At 45.7% G+C, this 19,340-nt stretch overlaps 1 protein-coding gene across 3 annotated transcripts; it reads left to right on the top strand.

The window, feature by feature from the left end:
- The first annotated feature begins 12,123 nt into the window (after window positions 1-12,123).
- Window positions 12,124-19,009, top strand: TARDBP (TAR DNA binding protein). Of its 3 annotated transcripts, none has more exons than XR_011905679.1 (7): window positions 12,124-12,244; window positions 12,521-12,773; window positions 13,413-13,576; window positions 14,442-14,582; window positions 15,163-15,333; window positions 15,650-16,237; window positions 16,846-17,621. XR_011905679.1 is itself a non-coding variant. In XM_072354425.1 (6 exons), the coding sequence occupies exons 2-6, from the start codon at window positions 12,536-12,538 to the stop codon at window positions 16,178-16,180; spliced, it is 1,245 nt and encodes a 414-aa protein (XP_072210526.1). In that variant the 5' UTR covers window positions 12,124-12,244; window positions 12,521-12,535; the 3' UTR covers window positions 16,181-19,009. The 3 variants fall into 3 exon arrangements, 1 of the variants encoding a protein (XP_072210526.1); XR_011905678.1 differs by having other exon boundaries at window positions 16,776-17,621; XM_072354425.1 differs by having other exon boundaries at window positions 15,650-19,009.
- The last annotated feature ends 331 nt before the right edge of the window (window positions 19,010-19,340 follow it).

Here is a 19,340-nt window from a genome sequence, read left to right as displayed (position 1 = left end):
CTCACATGGTGCTGCTCTGAGGCAGCTCCAGCAGAGCCGTGGCTGTTAGAAACCATTGCTCAGGTGCAAATTCCAGCCCCGTGCTACCACAAAGGGTGTTTGGAGGTTGGATGGAGCAAAGCCTGTGCCCTGTCACAGCTGGCCATGATGATAAGGAAAGCTCCCAGGTTGACCTGCCCCACCTGGGTGGGTGGAAGGTTGTGTGCTCAGCTCTGTGGAGAGGTTATGTGTTATTTTTGCTTATTTTTCAAGTCAAAAGATTTTAAAAAATGGGATTCTAGAAGCGGCATGTGATAGGGATTGTGATACTCACTAGGAGGAAAACACAGAGAGATGAGTCTTGCTTTGGAGCAGCCACTGCCTGCCACAGCAGTGCTGGCCATAGTGTGTCATAGTGTGCCTTCTGCACCTCTCACTTCCCCTTAGCTTAAGGTTTGCGGTTCTTCTTTAACCTAAGCTCTCCAACATAAGGGACTTCATTTAATGTTTCCTTCTGGGTGAGAAAAGCAGGAGGCTGATCCCAGACTGGGACCAGTAGCTCCCATTTGAGGTCCAGCCCCAGCCCAGCTGGCTGCCGGAGCAGAGCTGGCTGCCACATTGTGGCCCGCTTCTCCATATGTCACATCTGGCTGATGTAAAACACACATGTTTTGACTGAAGCTTTTTCTTTAAAATGCCAACATTAAAGGAAGGTTTGCTTTGTAAAACTGAAACTGTAAAACTCTTCTGAAACCCAATCTGGGGGATTAAAAGAACCACATGAAAAGGGATAAATATGACCTGGACATTCACTTCCTGTGCAGAAGTTCGCTGAACATGTGCCTCCCAGCCTGTCAGGGTGAGATGCGACCTTCTCTTGTTTGCAGAAGGAGATGGAGAGGGGAAAAAAAGAAGATGGAGACTGTGTGAAATGGCAGCTCTTCAGTATTCCAGGGCTAACTTCAGGGATGCTTTTCTTCACAGCGGTGTCTCGTACACCCTAGAACTAGAAAAATATAACTAGCAGCAAAAATAATGTGCAACCTGTTCTTCTTTGTTGTCTACAGTTAAAGAGAGCTTGATCCCTTTTTAGCTGGGAGTCAGTGGCAGAACTCCTTTGGATTTCAGTGGGAATAAGATCAGACCTAAAGATATTATGGACTGAGTCCAAGGGTTCTCTGATGTGCAGAAGAAACACGTGGATAGACAAGCAGACCTTCAGCTAGCCAAAAAATGGCTCACTGTCCAGCAAACGCAAGATGTTTGCGTTGCCCGTTTCAAGTACTAAAACTCACAGCCAGGTTTGACAAAACAACAGAAATATTATGAAAATTAAAAAAGTCAATCAAGGATTCTCTGTATTTGTTTCTTTGGTTTGGGATCTTTAAAAGGATTTTTTACAGATTTTCTTTCCATGACGGAACTGTTAGAAACTCTATATTTTAAAAAAGCAAAGCCGACGTTCTGATTTATTGCAGTGTGATTTCACAGGATAGGATTTAAAGAACCAAAACAGACGATACATTAATCACTTGTTCTCAAAATAATTCTCTAATCTGAGGTCCCAGTGAACTGGAATTGCCGAAGATAAACGGGAATATCATGTAAAATGGAGCATTTCCATTCTGCATTGGCTAAATAACGTCCCCTTTCTTGGTGTAGATCTAAAAGCCATCTTTGCACTAATCCAGGCTTACGTTTTTCCCTGCATGGATGACGCTGTTAAGTGACCCTGAAAGTAACATTAACTGTCCAACAGTCGTAACTGAGAGAAACACGGCTGTCATGTACGGGGAGCACAGCACTGAATCTAAGGCAGAATTACAACAGGAAAGAAAAAAGTTGGGAACGTGCACGAGGTGCTGTGGAGCTCCTTCCTGCACTACTGGCTCATAACCAATGCAGCAGCTGATCCTGTGGATGCTCGTGCAGGGTCCAGTGTGAGTTCAGAACTCGCTGTAGCGTTGGGGTGCTTGAGTCAAGAATCTGTCAGTGCCATCCAGCTATGATGGTTTCTCTTCTTCAGTTTGGAAGTGATTAAGCCTGGATTGTTACTGCTGTTCTTTGTCGTTTCTGTGTGAGGAACAGACAGGTACCTGATGATTTGTCCCGCCGGGTTCATCTGCTGAGGGTTGGAGGTGGAAAAACAGCCTCATGTGCAGCCATGGGGGTGGGACACAATTCCTACCCAGCAGCAGAGGGGGAATGATTTTCGAACTACTCTCTCAACTGGGTTTGATCTATGAGATGGATAATAACCTTTTCCACTTGAAAGCAGTGGTCTCCTAATTCCTATAGAAGTCTTCTACAACCTCTGCTATTGGATAGAGTTATTGTTGTTGCTGTTTTGTGTTTTTTTAGGAAAAAAAATTAAAATCCATCAACTTTTCTGAGTATCAAATCAAACTCGGAAGGGAAAAATAAAGAAGCAAAAAGAAGAAAAAACCTCTCATAGTTCCGAGCCGCAATCCAAAGCAGAACAGATGAGTTTTGAAGCTGTTGATGGAGAAAGACCATCTCCGGAGCGCTTTCCAAACCAAGTGGACAGTTCCTCAGTCATTTCCAAGCTGGAAAGAGGCCATTTTATGAACCAGAAAGCGTCCATTTTCTGCCTTAGTCCTGAGCCAGAGAGGCTGCTGTCTGAGTCAGTTCCAGGGGGGGATGTTTGGCATTTTTCCAGGCTTGGGAGTGTTGCTATCACAGCAATTGTTTGGTGATGCCATCCCAATAAAGCTTCATTACGGTGTTCCTCTTCCTATAAACTTCAGTGCCCTCCAGTGTCCCCAGCAATCACTTATCTAATATTAGGATATTAAAAAATATGGAAAGATTTTAAAGAGACTTATTAAAATGCAATTAGTGGCGTGTACGACTTAAGCAGTGAGATTATTTTAAAAAACGACTTGATTGTGTGGAATGCCATGCACCTTACAGAGATAATAAAGCTGCCAATCAAGTCCATTTTCAAATTAGGAAATTTTCATTCTTTTTTTACAGCCCCCTAAGTGAATATTAAAACTGATTATTAACCTCAGAGCGTAGTAGCGGCCCCTAAGCCTGTAAGCTCAAAAAGAGAGGTTTCATAACTGTAGGTAGCCTGGGCTTCATTCCCCATTTGGACTGAGATGTCTGAGCTTATTTAAAGGGACAGCGTTCGCCCTTTGAATAAAGAGCCGTGAAAAGCCTGGATGGAACCTTTCTAGTGGAAGGGGGCAAAGCTCCAGCTCTTGGCATTGCGACTCGGGCTGAAGCAACTGTCCGCTGTGAGCCTGCCTGGATATTACACAGCAGTTTTGCCACGAATAAACTGCAGATAAGAGTGCCCCCTCATGTCCGATCTGTGAATCCCACCCAGTCTTACCTCTCCTTCGCACTTCCACTTTGTTTAAGATTTGCTGGTTTAATGACGGCGCTTTGTCGTACTCAGGAAGCTGTGCACAGGTTCTTGGTTATTGTCATGTTATTGCTGCTGTATGTAAAATGTACATCCCTGGCTTTGCCTTTTTATTTGTCATCCTCCCAAGAGTCAAACAAGTGCATCACTTCCTGCTGTTTGACTTTGCTGGCACTTGTATTTTACGTATAAAAGAAGAATCTTGCTCTGGGAAGTCAAGTCACCTCGCCCTGACGGGTTACTCCTTTTGCAGCTCTTTGCTCTGCTGTCAAAGTGCATTTAATGACACCGCCTGGGTTTCTCTCCCAAAGCTTGCAAACTGATGAATTGTTGGGAAAGCAGCAAGCTGTTTCTTGACTTGAATGCTTTATTTTGGGGCAAATGTGAAGATTCGAAGGCAAGTGGCTTAGGAGGGGCCATTCACTGACTCTGACTGCAATAGTGTATTTTGGCACGTGCTTCACTGGAGCTGCATGTGTCATAGGTTATGCTTGCATTTACCTTTGCTGGTCTCTCTAGGACCACACACAGGCCTAAAGATACGCACTTTGTATCAGGCTGCTCCCAACCCACTTGCTGCTTTCTAGGAGAGACAGTCCAGGCAATATCTGAACAGGGAGAATGTTACTGAGTTTGTAAGTATGTAGGATATAAGCAATTTGACCAGCGTGTGTATCCTGTGACCATAGCTCCCTCTGGAATCCAGCTATGGCACCTGGACCTGCTTAACAATTTGCATGAAAGCTATCTATGGATCTCTTCAAAGTAAGTAATCTGCCTGGGTTGGATAATGGGGGCTAGAAGGATGACAAACTGGGTTAATAAAATGTCAGCAAGAGGCAGGTTTTAAGTCTAGAATGAGTCTTGAGTAAGACAAGTTTAGTGGCCTTGATCTTGAACTGGTATTTGTCTACACTGCTGAATAACCACAAATGATCCAGTGTAACGCAGTGTTAGCTGACAGTCCAGTACAGGCAACTTTACTGGAGGAGGAGGAAAGACATTATTGCCTCTTCAGAATCTTATCAGTTAATAAATGCTGGGGGAAGAGGAGCCACGGAGACAGTGGTGTACTTCTCAAATCTCTGGGCTGAAAAGAAGCACCTCCAGCACACTGAATGTCTTGTGCTGCTGCTCAAGTTGGCAGTGAGCAGCCTGCCTTCTGCTCCTCAGTGCCTGGAGCAAGTATTTGTATGGCTCACCCATGGAGCTGGAGTGGGTGGGGATGTATGGAGTAGTTTAGTATCCACAGCAGGAGGAACATCGTATTGGTGATATTTTGGAAGTTTGATGGCTGGGAGGGAAAGGAATGCAGTCAAGTAGGACAGAGGTAAAGACATGGAGGATGAGGAAGGTGTGCTGCAGTTGAATTGGTATAACTGGGTTCTGAAAAATAACTTCCATGTGAAGAAAATATTTACTGCTATGCAAATTTTATGCTGATTGGAACCACACTGGAATTAAGGAGTGGTAATGGACACAGAATCTTTGGGATCCTGAGATATGAAGTGTATAGTCATGACAGCACAGTAAACAACTCATTTATTAACATATTCTAAAATTAGATCAAGCAAAAACAGCTTTCAGAAATACTGAGATAACTCCTGGCGGAGAAGGAAGATTACTGAAAAGGTTTAGTAAGCACTGCAAGGTTGCCAGGCTGGGGGAAAAAGCATGAAGACTTTGTCCCAGAAGCTGCCTTGCATTCCTTGATTAGGATCAGCTTCAAGAAAAGCCTTACCGTGGGTGCTGACAGAGCCAGACATGAAAAGACTGAGCTCTACACAATGCAGCCTTGACAGTAAGAACTGCCCTGCAAGTCTCTACTCTAGAAACTCACAGCACCATTACACTAATGGCAAAGCAGCAGTGGGAAGTCTGATATGCAGCAATCAAATAAGTTATGCTAAACAACCAAAGAACTGACCCAGAATTGCTTGCAGTGGCTCTCTGAGCCAGAAAGTTTTGATTAAAGTATTCCTGAATGTGGAAGAAGCGAAAAACCAGATGACACAGGGTTTGCTGCTTTGCTCTTATCCACCCCTAAAGAAATAGGTAAGGGAAAGCTGAAATAGAAACTTGGATTTTTGTTTTGTTTTGTTAGAAGAGGGGAGAGGGAAGAATATCTCGAGTCCTCCTTCACTAGAAAAAGCAGATCCAAACCCACCTCCTTTGAGCTCTCCTAACCCAAGCTGCGCTGCAGCATCCCCAGCTCCCCCAGGCTTGCCTGGCTGCAGCTCAGCAGTGCCCTCCAGGTGTCAGCCTTGCTCTTCGCATTCATTTCCATCCCTGATCCACATCTCCAGTGAAGCCCTGAGTTCAGCAGAGACTGTTGACAAGAGATTATCAGAGCCCTTAAAATATTGAATGCATTCCCTAATTTCATTTCAGGACAAAAAGCTGAAAGGACCCTGCCCTACAAGGCCTCCTCTCAACTGCACGGCTCTCTGAATGCTGTTGTGAATGGGATGGGATCTAAATGGGCCCATTAGCTTTCCACGGTATCTGCCAAGGGAACTGTGAACATCTGCCAGCCCAGGAGCAGTCCAGCAGCCAGGACTTCCACTGAAGATTTGTTGTTTTTCTTTTAAAGGATGTAATGGACACGAGTGTCCTTTCTTTGGCCTTAATTTCTAACCACTTCCCAAGATACTAAAAGCTTCTGCTCTCCTCTGCACTTTGGTACATAAATCAGAACTACGTTAACGCTTTTCTCAATTGGAGCCACTGGAGCTGGAATGAAGACGAGCACATGCAGGCCCACCACATGATCTAACCCTGCTCTGACTGCAGCATGAAGAGTGTTGGCAGTGCTGCTGCTTTAGGAATAGCATGAATATTTAAATGGTGACCGTCAGACACACCTAAATGTAGGACTGGGCAGATAGTCTGGATATCAGAATTAAGATTCCCTTCAGGATGGAGCTGAAGTTTATAATGTCACTCAGAATGGCTACAAATCATTAGGAAATTCACATCTGAGATGCTTCATTAGAACTATCTGTGCAGGCAATAACGGTGAAAGCTTTTGGCAGCAAGAAGGGAGGAGGTCACGTCAAAGCAGTATGGGTGGGGGGAAGCTTGCAAAGATCCAGCATGTGGTTCAAACAGAACTGTCTTTCAACTCAGGAAGTAGGAATAAGGATCTCAGTGCAGTCTGCTGACCTAGTAGGTCTTGAGATGACATGCATGGATGAGAAACAGGGCTGAGATGAGGTGTTGAAGGCTGCTGAAGAGCTAACAGGTAGCAGCAATATTCAGTAAACACAGAGCCAGGAAGGCTTAGGACACAGGCTGCTGATGGGTCCAAAGGTCTGTGGCTTATTAGCTGTCGTGACAGTACCAGAAAATACAATAATGAATGCTGCACCCCACAAGGTCTTCCAAAAAGCCTGTCAAATCATGTCTGCATGTTGTAGAAGGCCTGCAATAAGAGCATCGCTCTGGGTGTCAGCTGGCACCCGGTTCTCACTGTGAACATCAAGAATGACCTTGGGCAAAGTGGCTTACCTCAGTTTTCCAAACAGCTGTGTGTAACATTAACGGGTCAGCGTTGGATTCATTGCATTCTAAATGGAAGGACACTAAAAAGACATGAAAACATGCAGAAAGCAAAAGATAGAAGCCTGTCACCTCTGGCAGTTTCAGTAGCACAAGAAGTCCATTTGGTCACATCTAGCAGCTCTCATCAGGTACATCCTTCCCTCCTACATGCATTAGTTCCCCCCTTTCCACGGCTGTCAACAATTTCTCACGTGCAGGTCTCGCTTTTCTTTCACTATTACCTGTATTAAGGCCAATGACGTGTTCTCTCTTTCCTTGCTGAAAGTCATTTACATGAAGAATCGCAGAGCTGAGGTTGGAGATACTGGGGGAGGGAATGCAGAGATATAAAAGTGGAAATTTGGGTGGGCTTCAATTTATGGTGGACAGCCAAAGAACGAATGTCTGATGTCACAGTAAATCATTTCTATTGCAAATGATTTAAAATAATGAAAACCCATATGCATTAAATTTTGCCCCGTACATCCATTTGACATATTTTAAGTAGACAAAAGATAGATTTTACATAAATCTTTCGTAAATGTTCTTTAAAAAAAAAAATACCACCGAGTAGACAGTGCAACCAAACCATTTTAAAGCACTCTTTGTCTCATACTTGAGGCACCGCTTCAGGCTGTAAGAAATTATGCCCACTATTTGAGAGAATGAAGGGGGGGAAAAAAGAATAAGGAAAACTCAACCAAGCACCTTTTACATTGATCCTGGCAAACTTGTCCTTCATGCTATTCCCATTCACAGGAATAGTTGCTCAAGTTTACCTCAGCCACCCAAGTTTTAGCTCTGAAAGAGTCTATCTCCAGCTTCAGGTGTAAATAGGGATGATTGTATTCGCTGCAAACCAGGTGCAAGTGTAAGGGATCACAGTTAGCTCCCCAGCACAGCCCCAGCTGTGGATTTAGTCCCTTGGTTTGTGGCAACCTGTGCTGGGAGTTACTGCATAATCCAAAAAGCCTGAATCCTGGCTGCAGTACACTGCACAAGGCAAATGCCTTTGGAAGATGCCACATCTTCACCAGGAACTTAGCTCTGAGAACTGACTAGATGCTTCTGAGAACCACAGGCAGACATTCTTCCCAGGCTCTGCTGTGGATGGGCCAGAAAAACGAGGGAGGTGACTTGCTGATGGTTTGCTGGGACTGCCAAACAAAACAGAACGAGGTTAATTTCTGCATGCTCCACGTACAAGATGCAAACATTGGGCAGTTCCCACAGGTACCAATCAAACAAGACGGTGAAGATGTCAGACGCTACATGCTGTTGTGCTTTGAACCCTGATTTTCAGCTTCTAAAGGCAAGACTCCTGTATACGATCACAGTCACCAACTCCACTAACTGAAATCCTCCAACCATGTTGTCTATCACAAACTAAAACAGAAGGGTGATATCTGATGCTGGCCTCACAATGCCAGCCACTTGTCCACAAACCTAGAGCACAAAACCAGAGAAAACATTTCCCAAGAGCACTGTTCCGTCTCAGCAGACAAGTAAGAATTGGCAACTGTGTCAGCAGGAGCTGGAACACTACAGCACTGCTGCTCGCTCAGCACAAGGAGGTCGTTTGTGCTCGGGGTAGCCGACAGAAACACGGGCCTCCTGCTTCCATGGCTTCCACCCGCTGTCTGTAGCTCACAGCTCAGAAACAAAGGTAGCAGTCAGCACCAAACTGCCAGCAGATGCTGCGGAGCTGAGAGGGGCCTTTTGTCACCACTGCTGCCTTTCCAATCACTGCACGTTTTCTGCTTGCCAAGTGCATCCTTCTGTATGAGAGGGGTCTGGGAAACCACACCTGGATGGCTGACCCCAGCTGTCTCAAAGGAACACAAGCTAATCAGCCTCACTCCCACAAACATTCATTGCCAATTCTGATTGTTTCTTCTTCCTCTAACACTCAGCATCTGTCTGGCGGTAAAACAAGCAGCAGCAGTTTCACTTCGTAGTGTGGCAGAGGAAGAAAGCCAAAGCTTTCTTTCAGAACAGCTACTGGTGCTGGGAGGTCCCAGGCTAACAAGCACCGCATCCTTCTGGCTGCCTGCAACAGTCCAGCACACAAATCATTTGGCTTCAGTTGTGCTTGCTGTGAGCTTGGAAAACACATCAGCAGTTCTAGTCAGTTTTGGAAGAGCTAAGGAAATAAGGCCAGGAAATAAGGAATGAGGAAGTTCTGCCTGCTAAAGGACTAAACCATCTCATGTGGATTTAAAATGAAATCATTGAAATCGTGGCCTTTTAGGATCATGGGAAAGTTGCTTGCAGTATGCCAGGCACTATAATGAACTCTTAGAACCGCCTCGACAAAGGGGATTAGGAAGAGTGCTGCTGTGAGAACAACGGACTGAGAGCTCTTTCCAGGTATTTTACATGGGTGGAAGCTGCTTATCATGTTGAAGAGAAGTAAGAAGTTGTTTCTAGGCTGCTAGCTATTAGGTTTTTTTTTTACATAAACATTTCACTTGCAGTTTATCAGAGTTCAATATAACATTTGTGACCCTCTGTAACACTACAGCAGGGCTGATGCAAGGCTGGTCTCAGCACCAAGGGTTAAAACACACTGATGCTATAGACTTTCATGTTCTCATACCTTGTCCCCGAGGGCCTGTTGCTGCACTGCAGTGGGTTTGGTGGCAGGACTGTTACTGCCCACCTGGACCTGAAGGCAGGACATCTCCAGTCTTACACCCAGCTCAGGTGGGATAGTTCACCTGTGACTGTAAGGTGCGGCTCCACGTGTTCTCCTTTTGGGGTGACAAAAATAAGGTCTGGTGAGGCGTTCAATCTGTATGTTGGGAAGCTCACAGTAAAAGGTTTTTATGTGTATATAAAGCAAAGTTCTCCTTTGCTTGTGTGCGGAAAGTTCTGCTTATGGTCGACATTTCTGGGGTGAGGAGGAAGTAATTATTGCAAATGTCCTTGTGATGAAAGCTTCTTCAAAGGGGAAGGGAGAAAGATAAGTATTGTAAAGCGCTGCTCTTCTGCGTGTGAATGGGTTTGCAGCTTTAGCTAGGAAAATGAAATATTACCCATCTTGTTCCCTTGAGGGGGAGCAGTATCTATGATATACAGCCTGCTTAATTGAAGGCTCAAATGGCCTTAGATGACAAAGAGGAATGAATAACTGAAGTGTCCTGTTCCTTTAGGTAACCACGTGCAAGGTGGGCCTGACTTGGTGCGCATGGTAGGGAGGACTGTGCTTATGAAGGAGCAGGTAAGGCTGACTGAAAGGATACAGGTTCTTTTTTTCCTCACTATACGTAGTTAGAATGAGAACCAACACAGACAATGCTTATTTACTATTGGCATAACCAGGCCAGAATCTGATAACGCTGAAATGCCATCGTTATTTAAATCCTTTTTACTGATCTAACTGAAGTTAGAAATAGGCCTGAGCACTCCCTGTTTATCTGTTTTGCTTCTTGGTTTGTTTAATCATGAGGTTATATTTAGATGGCCATTGATGTCAGTTTTTCACCCCAAGTGCTTTGGGGAGAGAGAACAAACAGCTGATCGTTACGGAGTTTGTTTGTACCCACGAGCACACTTAACCCAGAGCAGCAAATAGTTATTGTATTGCATTTTCTTTCTTTCCTGTGGGCACACTTAACTCGATATACATGATGGCTAGTACCAATGTACTGCGTTTGTCTGCACCCATGGGCACTGTGAATTGCCAGTGTGAGAGAACTGGTGAATTAACTAGCAGCCTGCCCGCTGGTGTAGTTACTTCAAGGGCAACACTGCTGTTATCTGCTTAACTTAAACCTAACAATCATGCAAACTAACAGTACGAAAACGCTGCAAGAATCCCAGTTTTTACAGAAAACAGATAGTCACGTTTGTTTCATTCTAAGGTTGGCTGTTGCAAAATCTGAGCTCTGTAGGCCAGAGTCTCCTGTGAATAATCACCTTTCTTCCCTTTCCTTGCACAGGCTGCAAGCTCACTGCCCTCCCCTGCACAAATCTAGCACAGGTTTGATGTTTACTCTGCTCATTAATAAAACTACCAGCAGATGCTTTGTCAGATAGAGGTCACTTTGGCTGAATGCCACGGCAACCTCTTCAAATAGCGTGATTGCTAAACTATAGCTTTGACTTGAAATGGTGCAGTAGGTAATGTTGACATGCTGCAATTACCGCTCAGTCCTCACGGCGTGTTCAGACAACGCTGACTACCTCCGTGCTGACTTGGCAACACCAGAGCTGGGTTTGGGACGTGTCTTGTGGATGGCTGGAAAATGTAGGAATTTCAAGAGAACGCCTCCGTGAAGCATTAGCTTATCTCGCCAGCCTGTGTCTTGTCAGTTGCTCTCAGAACTCTGTTGGAAAATGGTAATTAAATGATAAGGCTGAGTCTAACGCTACCGGGGCACAGATGGGCCAGGTTTCAGTGGTGCCAGAGCCAATTTTTGCAGTTGCAAGTTTTACGTGGGAGCCTTAAATACTCAGCAACTCTCTGCGTTGATGCAAGGAACTGGATTGGCCCTTCCTAGCAGGAGTCACCTACCTTCACTAATGAGATTGCTTCTTTTTCTTCTCTTTAAGGAGAGCCGTGCGAGGGAACTCAGGCTGGGTGTGAGCACAGCCCGGGAGCTGTGAGGAGCTGCTTTCCTTACCACAGCACAGGCACGGACACTGTCCTGCAGGGGGTTCTTACCTTACGGAGCTACAGCAGCAAGAACACGAGTGTCCGTTAGCTATCATGGCCTCGGGCTCAGGAGATCGCTATGTGGCATACGGAGCTTTAACTTCCCATTAAGTCAACAGAAACTGGGCTTAGGAAGGACTAAACGGCAAGCAGTCCTACAGGGCAGTGTTGCAGGAGCGAGCATCGCCTGCTTTAAACACCTCCAACCTCCCAACCGTACCCAACTGCTCTGGGAGGCCGGGCGGGACCAGCAGCCCGCCATGACCAACACAACACCCGCCATGAGGAACACGCGCGTCAGGCTCACACGGCGGGAACGCCTCGCGCCGCACCAGCCCTCCCGGCAGCCCCCGCGCGCTCGCGCATGCGCGGCTCGGCCCGCACCACGTCCCAGCGCGGGGGTGACGCTGCGGCCGATCGCTCCGTTCCCGCTCCTCGCGGCCCGGCCCGTTCCGGGTCCTCCGGTTCCGGCTGCCGTTCGGCTCGTGGTAGCGCGCCTCGAGCCCGACTCCCTCCCCGAGGCCGGCCGAGCCCCTCCGCTCTTCCCCTCCGCTTCCTGTAGTGGTTCGCCCCGCGGCCCGGCCTCCGCGGGGGGCGGCGGCCGCCATTTTGTGCGGCGCGCGTTGTGTGCGCTGAGGGCTGCGGACGCGGCGCTGCATTCCCGCCCGGTGAGCCGGATGCGCGCGGTGCGGGCGGGGCCGAGCACGAGGGGCGCCGGTTCGGGCGGGCGGTGGGGCCGGGATCGAGCCCCGAGTCCTTCCCGCGGGCTGCTCCGGCCCTGCGGGCGGCTCCGAGCCTGCGCTGCGCGGCCTGCGCCGCTCGGGGCGGGGCGGGGCGCTGCCGTGGCGCCGCTCGGTGCCGCTCGGTGCCCTGCCGGCTGCGGGCGGGCCCGAGGCACCAAGGAAGAAGCGGCTGTTGACGCGTGTTTCTCTCCCACGCTTCAGTGACTTCCAGCGAAGATGTCGGAGTACATCCGGGTCACGGAGGACGAGAACGATGAGCCCATCGAGATCCCCTCGGAGGATGACGGCACCGTGCTGCTGTCCACCGTGACGGCGCAGTTCCCCGGGGCGTGCGGGCTGCGCTACCGCAACCCGGTGTCGCAATGCATGCGGGGCGTGCGGCTGGTGGAGGGCATCCTGCACGCCCCCGAGGCCGGCTGGGGAAACCTGGTCTATGTGGTGAACTACCCCAAAGGTTCGTGGCTGCGCCTTTGTGTTTCCGTACGAGCTTTTTAGTCGATGAGGTCGGTGTGTGTGACGGGAATTGACTCGTGTTCGTGCTGCAGGTGAAGCTGAGCCCGCTGAGTTCTCAGATGCGCGCAAAGCTTCAGTTCTTTAGTTGCAGAAGGGCTTAAATGACAGTTTTATGTTGTGCTTGGGAGAGCTGCGGCCTGATTAGAGCTTCTAAAGATGCTGGCGCTGTGCGCACTCACAGACACCCTTCAAGCCATGCTGTGGTCACAGCTACATTTTGAGACAAACCCAACCAAAGGCACTCTCCAAAATAATTAGAAATGCCCTTCTCATTAAATACCATTGTCAAAAACCCATCTTGTTCTCAGAGGACCCTGAACGTTACTGGGTGTTCCTTGAGTAAACTAACTCAAAACTAACTCCGAATGCATTTTTAGGAGGACTTGGTAGGTTGTTCTTTCTTCACGCTTGCAGACAGTTGGCTGTGGGTTGTAATGATACCTCCAACAGCTGCCGTGTGTTCTTCCACTGTCTGCACTTCCTCTTAGTGTTGTCTAGTTTTATACCACGCTGTTCAAGATTAGTGGGAGGAGTTTCCAAAGTCAGGAGGATGATTTCTAACGTACGTCGTTATGTTCAGATAATAAGAGAAAAATGGATGAAACAGATGCATCGTCAGCCGTGAAGGTAAAACGAGCAGTACAGAAGACTTCGGACTTAATAGTCCTAGGTTTACCCTGGAAAACCACAGAACAAGACTTAAAGGAATACTTCAGTACGTTTGGAGAAGTTCTCATGGTGCAGGTAAAATACTTTTTGAGTATGGAGAGATGTTAAGTAGAAATCAGGGTTCTGATGATGCCAGTAGAAAGGAGCAGAGCAGATCTGAAGCTGTGTGCCTCAGTGCTTTGTAGTGTAGGTACAGATGGGAGTATTTGGGATCCAGGCAGATCTGCCTAATGGGTACAGTGTATTAAGACCTCTTTAGTTTATGTTCCTAATTGTCACAGCTGAGTATATGTCTTATTTTTCAGACTTTAAAACAAACTTTACTAAATTAATTCAGGAATGGCACGTTCCATGCTCTAGGTTATTTCTGTCACCACTACCTCACGTAGCCTGTGCAGCATCTCCTGTGCCAGCTGCTGTGCTGGCCTAGGGGCTCCTTGCTGAGAGAAGCTGGCAGATAAGCCTGCTTCAGTTCTCTTTTCTCATGCAGGATATTGTTATCCTCCCAGAAGGGGAAGATCTCACTACCACAGAAACACTCTTAATCTTTACCTTTTGTTACCTGGCTCTGTCCTGCATGCAGCTATGTGTGCTTGCATTGTTTATATAGCAGGTCTGACCATGCCATTACAGTGTTACAAAGTAATTATACCCTGATGCTGATCCTGCTGTTTTAGTAACTAATACTGGGGCTCAAAGCAGTCAGAATGCATTAAATTTGTAGGTGTCAGAAGCCTGTGCTGTGACTACATAATAGTAGGGTTAGTATCATAGGAAAAGGTAGTTGTATACAAGGGAGGTAATCAGAGATCTGTCTGTATCCTTTCTGGTGATGATATCAAGATTGATGCAGAAGATGATAGGTAAATGCCATTAATGTCACCAATACAAGCATGGTGCTGCTGTGTTCTGTTTTAAAGTCTGCTCTTTTTTATCCTAGGTTAAAAAGGATATTAAGACTGGTCACTCAAAGGGTTTCGGTTTTGTTCGTTTTACGGATTATGAAACCCAGGTGAAGGTCATGTCCCAGCGACACATGATAGATGGCAGATGGTGCGACTGTAAACTTCCCAACTCTAAGGTACTTTCATGTTTATGACTACCTTTGTTTTGCCCAACATTCACAACTACACTGCTTTAGCCACTGCAAAGTGAGCAGGTGAACGCCTTAATAAAGGCCCTGTTTGTGGTTTTTGGGTCTGAGTAAACAGGATAAAGAAAACAGAGGAGGTGGGTGAACAGGAAGTGAATGAGAAGTGTTGGGGATATAGCTAGTTATATCTGCACTCAATTTTCCAATACGAAGTTCAAAATAATGTGTTATTACCATCCAGCAGTTTGTCATTTACCATGCCTGCCGCATGAACAGAGGAGGCAGAATATATAAACTATGGAATATCAGAATGAGTCTATTCTGATCATGCAGATGTGCAGTTAAATGTGCAGCACGGTGACGTGTCCTGCACTGGCCCTGTCACTGTCCATAACTGACTACCTTTATTTCCCTGTTCCCATCTGTACCGAGTTGCACACATTCTCTCTGAAGAGAGTTTCAGAAATCTGAAGCTTACAAATTCAAACTTCCTTACCTTCAGTTTTCTGAATGATGGTCTTTGTGCTGAAGTTTCCGTTCATTAATTATACTTCTCTCTTCCCTTCAGCAAAGTCCCGACGAGCCTTTGCGGAGCAGAAAAGTGTTTGTTGGGCGCTGCACTGAGGACATGACAGCAGATGAACTCCAGCAGTTCTTTGCTCAGTATGGAGAAGTGGTAGATGTCTTCATTCCTAAACCTTTCCGAGCTTTTGCTTTTGTTACATTTGCAGATGATCAGGTACGTGCCAAAGGGTTTTAACCCCATGTTTAGACAGCCTGTGTTTCAGTAGGTGACCCTTCAGGGTCCCTTCAGCAATGTTAGCCTGGCTGAGGTTAGGTTACTCAGATGCTGTTGTGCATACAGTTTTTATACTGCAGTTAGTTCTGTAGCAAACATGAAGATAGAACACCTCAAATATACTCATGTGCTTCTTTTGCAGGTTAAATAAATATCTGCTTAGGATCACACAGGCTTATTTTGTCTAGTACTACTAAATGTTATTTTTTAAAAAAATACAATAACCTACATTTAACTAATCCCTTATTTTTTGTAGGTTGCCCAGTCTCTTTGTGGAGAGGACTTGATCATTAAAGGAATCAGCGTACATATATCCAATGCTGAACCTAAGCACAATAGCAATAGGCAGTTAGAGAGAGGTGGAAGATTTGGTGGTAACCCGGGAGGCTTTGGGAATCAGGGGGGGTTTGGCAACAGCAGAGGAGGCGGGGGAGGACTGGGTAACAACCAGGGCAGTAACATGGGCGGGGGCATGAACTTCGGAGCCTTTAGCATCAACCCTGCCATGATGGCAGCAGCGCAGGCAGCCCTGCAGAGCAGCTGGGGGATGATGGGCATGCTGGCTAGCCAGCAGAACCAGTCAGGGCCATCGGGAAACAACCAGCCCCAAGGCAACATGCAGCGGGAACAGAATCAGGGCTTCAGCTCAGGAAATAACTCTTACGGTGGTTCCAACTCGGGAGCAGCAATAGGCTGGGGCTCAGCTTCCAACGCGGGTTCCAGCAGTGGGTTTAACGGAGGCTTTGGTTCAAGCATGGATTCCAAATCATCAGGCTGGGGAATGTAGACGCAGTGGGCTCTCATACTGACTCTTTGGTGGGAAATCAAATTTTTCTAACTCGTGGTAAGTATCCTGTAAATTACATATAAATTTTTTCCAAATCACTTTGTTCAATGTGCGCTATATTCAGCAGTATTTTTGACGTTTTTCTTTTGTAAAAAACCGACAAACAAACAAAAAAAAAACCAAAAAAAAAAAAAAAAAACAAAAAAGGAAGAGGAAGAAAGGTAAAAGGAATTTTATAAGTTTTGTTACGTAACTTGTTGGAATACTGAATGTTTGGAAGTGGACTGCTGTTTGCCTGATAGGTAAACTAACACTACAATCAATAGGAAAGGGTTCTCCTGTAGTACTTTCCCCCTCGTTTCCTGGCTACCTGAATTCTTTGCATGTTCCAAATGGAAACCATTGGTCAGAAACAGCATTCTCTCCCTCTCGTTTTTAATTTGATCCCACCATGAGAATCTCCAAGTGCCCCAACTGGAGAACGCAGTGTCGTTTTTTCTGTTTCGTTTGGTTTTTCTGTTGTTGTTTTCCTTTTTTAACACTGTCTCCCCTCCATACTAAAGTACGATATGAAGGCTTCATTTAATCTCCGCAGTTCATCTCATTTCAAATGTGTATGGAAGAAGCACTTCATTGAAAGCAGTGCTGTAAATATTCTGCCTTAGGAATACTTCTGTCTACATGCTTTCTCATCCAAGAATACTTCATCACACTGCACATGCTGCGTCTTAGACGGTGGGTGTTCCATTTTTATCCGCTACTCTTTATTTCATGGAGTCGTATCAACGCTATGAACGCAAGGCTGTGAGATGGACCAGAAGGCTGTTTGAACTTCTGAAACCTTGTGTGGGATTGATGGTGGTGCCGAGGCATGAGAGGGCTGGTATGAGCGAGAAAAAAGAGAGCGCGTGCGGAGACCTGGTGGTGCATTATGGGATTTTATTTTACTTGGCGAGATGTCTCTCAATCCTGTGGCTTTGGTGAGAGAGTGTGCAGAGAGCAATGATAGCAAATAAAGTACGAGTGTTTATTGCATTCAAAGGACATCCATACGTGGAAGACTTTAAGTGGGTTTTATACCTAGTTAATCAATTAGCTGAATGTGTTTATGTGAAAAGAATATTTGTATTTTTTTTCCCTTATGTCAACTGCTGTGAATGCTGTATGGTGTGTGTTTGTTGTTTTTTTTCTGTTAACGATCTGTAAGTGTGGCAATGTGAATTGAAGATGGTGGGGTTTGCGATGAGAACATTGAGCTTGTGATGCGCTTTGCAGTAGCTCTCGCAGCACATCACTGCTGAGCTCAGTGTGCTTCTTGAGGGTGGAAGCTCTGCTGTGTAAGATACCATAAGAATGCTGTTTGCTGCAGTTCCGTGTTTGGATGCTTTTTATAAGATTTGTCACTGTAGGAAATTCTTAAATAAAACTGATTTAAGTAATATGTGTCTTTGTTTTGCAGCCCTGAATGCAAAGAATTCATAGCAGTTAATTAATTTCACCCTTTTGAGATGAACTTCTGTAAAGTTTTGTTTGCAGCAATTCAGTTTGTTTCAGATTAAGCATGCTCTAAAAGTTGGCAAGTCAAAAGGAGCCACCACGTATCGCTACGTGACGCCCACCTTAACCCACTGCATTTTTGCACTGTTCAGTGATACGTAGATACTTAAAATCCAGTTCCCACAAGTTTGGGTGTCCGCACCTAGAATGGTAAGCAGTTCCCTCCACGTTGCATCTGTACCAAGGAAAGTGACTTCTATTTTTAGGAGTAGGGGCTCTTATCAGAAGCGTGAGGGAGGGGAAACAAACACTGTCAGATGGACTGACGTCCACAGCACCTCCTGTGGGGATGTATTTTTAGAGCAGTCCACCAGTGGGAAGCAGGGCTCTGCGACACGTCTGGCTTCAGAAGACGATGATAAACTCGTACTTAAAATGAGTCACAGAAAAGACTTGCTAGCTAAATAAAGCATCAGTAAATGCACATAACTGACAAAAAATGGACTTGCTACAATTGCACAGGGCCAAGTAAGAGGCAGCTTCTTAACAAAGAGCAATATCTTCCAGTGCAAACTGCTGGCAGATTATTTCCTCTGGTGGTAGGAACCTGAGGAATTGAAGCTATTTGCACTTGCAACCCACTAAAGCTTGATCTGTGTTTTTACATAACGTACCACTTTGCTATAGCTATGCAGCTTCAGAGTGTGGATGTTAACACAGTTTGTAACTGATTTTGAGTTAGAACTCAATTACTGAAATCAACGCTTGTGAATAGAAGACCATCTGAACAGCTGCACTACTGTTAGTTTTCCATTTGAACTGCAATACTAAATCAGCTGGGTCTCTGTGTGTACCTGAAGGGGTTGGAGAGGGGTTGCAAACAAACAGGCTGAAAGCTAATCCTGTGCTTGTTCGTATCCCACTGCAAAAAGTTGCTTAAATCTTTTTTTTTCTGCTCCTGAGTCAGAATAATATCCAAACTCTGTACCATTGTGAATTTTGCATTTTAGCACTTGCACTTTTACCAGCTACTTCTGCTGAGTAACACTTAAAAATGGTATTCTTGGACCTCCAAAGAGTAACTGTGACATCCCTGCAAGGAACTTAATGGTAAGTTTTTGTGATTAGCATGGCTTTATTTTTGTTTAATTGTCTTAAGCCCAGGTTTAGGCTTTAAGAGGTGGCTGGCAGTACTGAGCAGTCCCCTGATAATTGCAGACTTTCCCGACCCTCAAAGAAAATCCTTGAAGGTTTTTGAAGAGTGATATTTTCTAAGTGCTTTGCATACCCCGGTGTTTATAAGTGAGTAAATAAAATGCTATTGGTTACATATTGAAGTGTTCGGTCTTGTTTTTTTTAAGAAGATTTCACGTTCAGTATTGTACTTTCTAGAATACTGGGACTCTTCACCAACCCGCACACTACAAGTGGTTTAAGGTACCTTGATGTTGCTCTGCCTGCCTTCTCTGGAGGTGCTGATTCAAATGCTGGCTGGTAATGCCGCAGTCCTACAAGAATCCACACAGCTATTTAAAAGAAAACAAAACAGATTTTAAGTCTCAAGTTTATTTCCAAAATGGCCATACGCTTAATGGTCATTTAACGGTTCTGGGACAAAACAAAAATGAAAACGGTTTGGATGCTCCAGTGGTTGGTTGGGTTT

Source organism: Excalfactoria chinensis, chromosome 20, assembly GCF_039878825.1.
Source record: "Excalfactoria chinensis isolate bCotChi1 chromosome 20, bCotChi1.hap2, whole genome shotgun sequence".
NCBI classification, from domain to species: domain Eukaryota; kingdom Metazoa; phylum Chordata; class Aves; order Galliformes; family Phasianidae; genus Excalfactoria; species Excalfactoria chinensis.
This window is presented reverse-complemented; position numbering and strand designations above follow the sequence as displayed.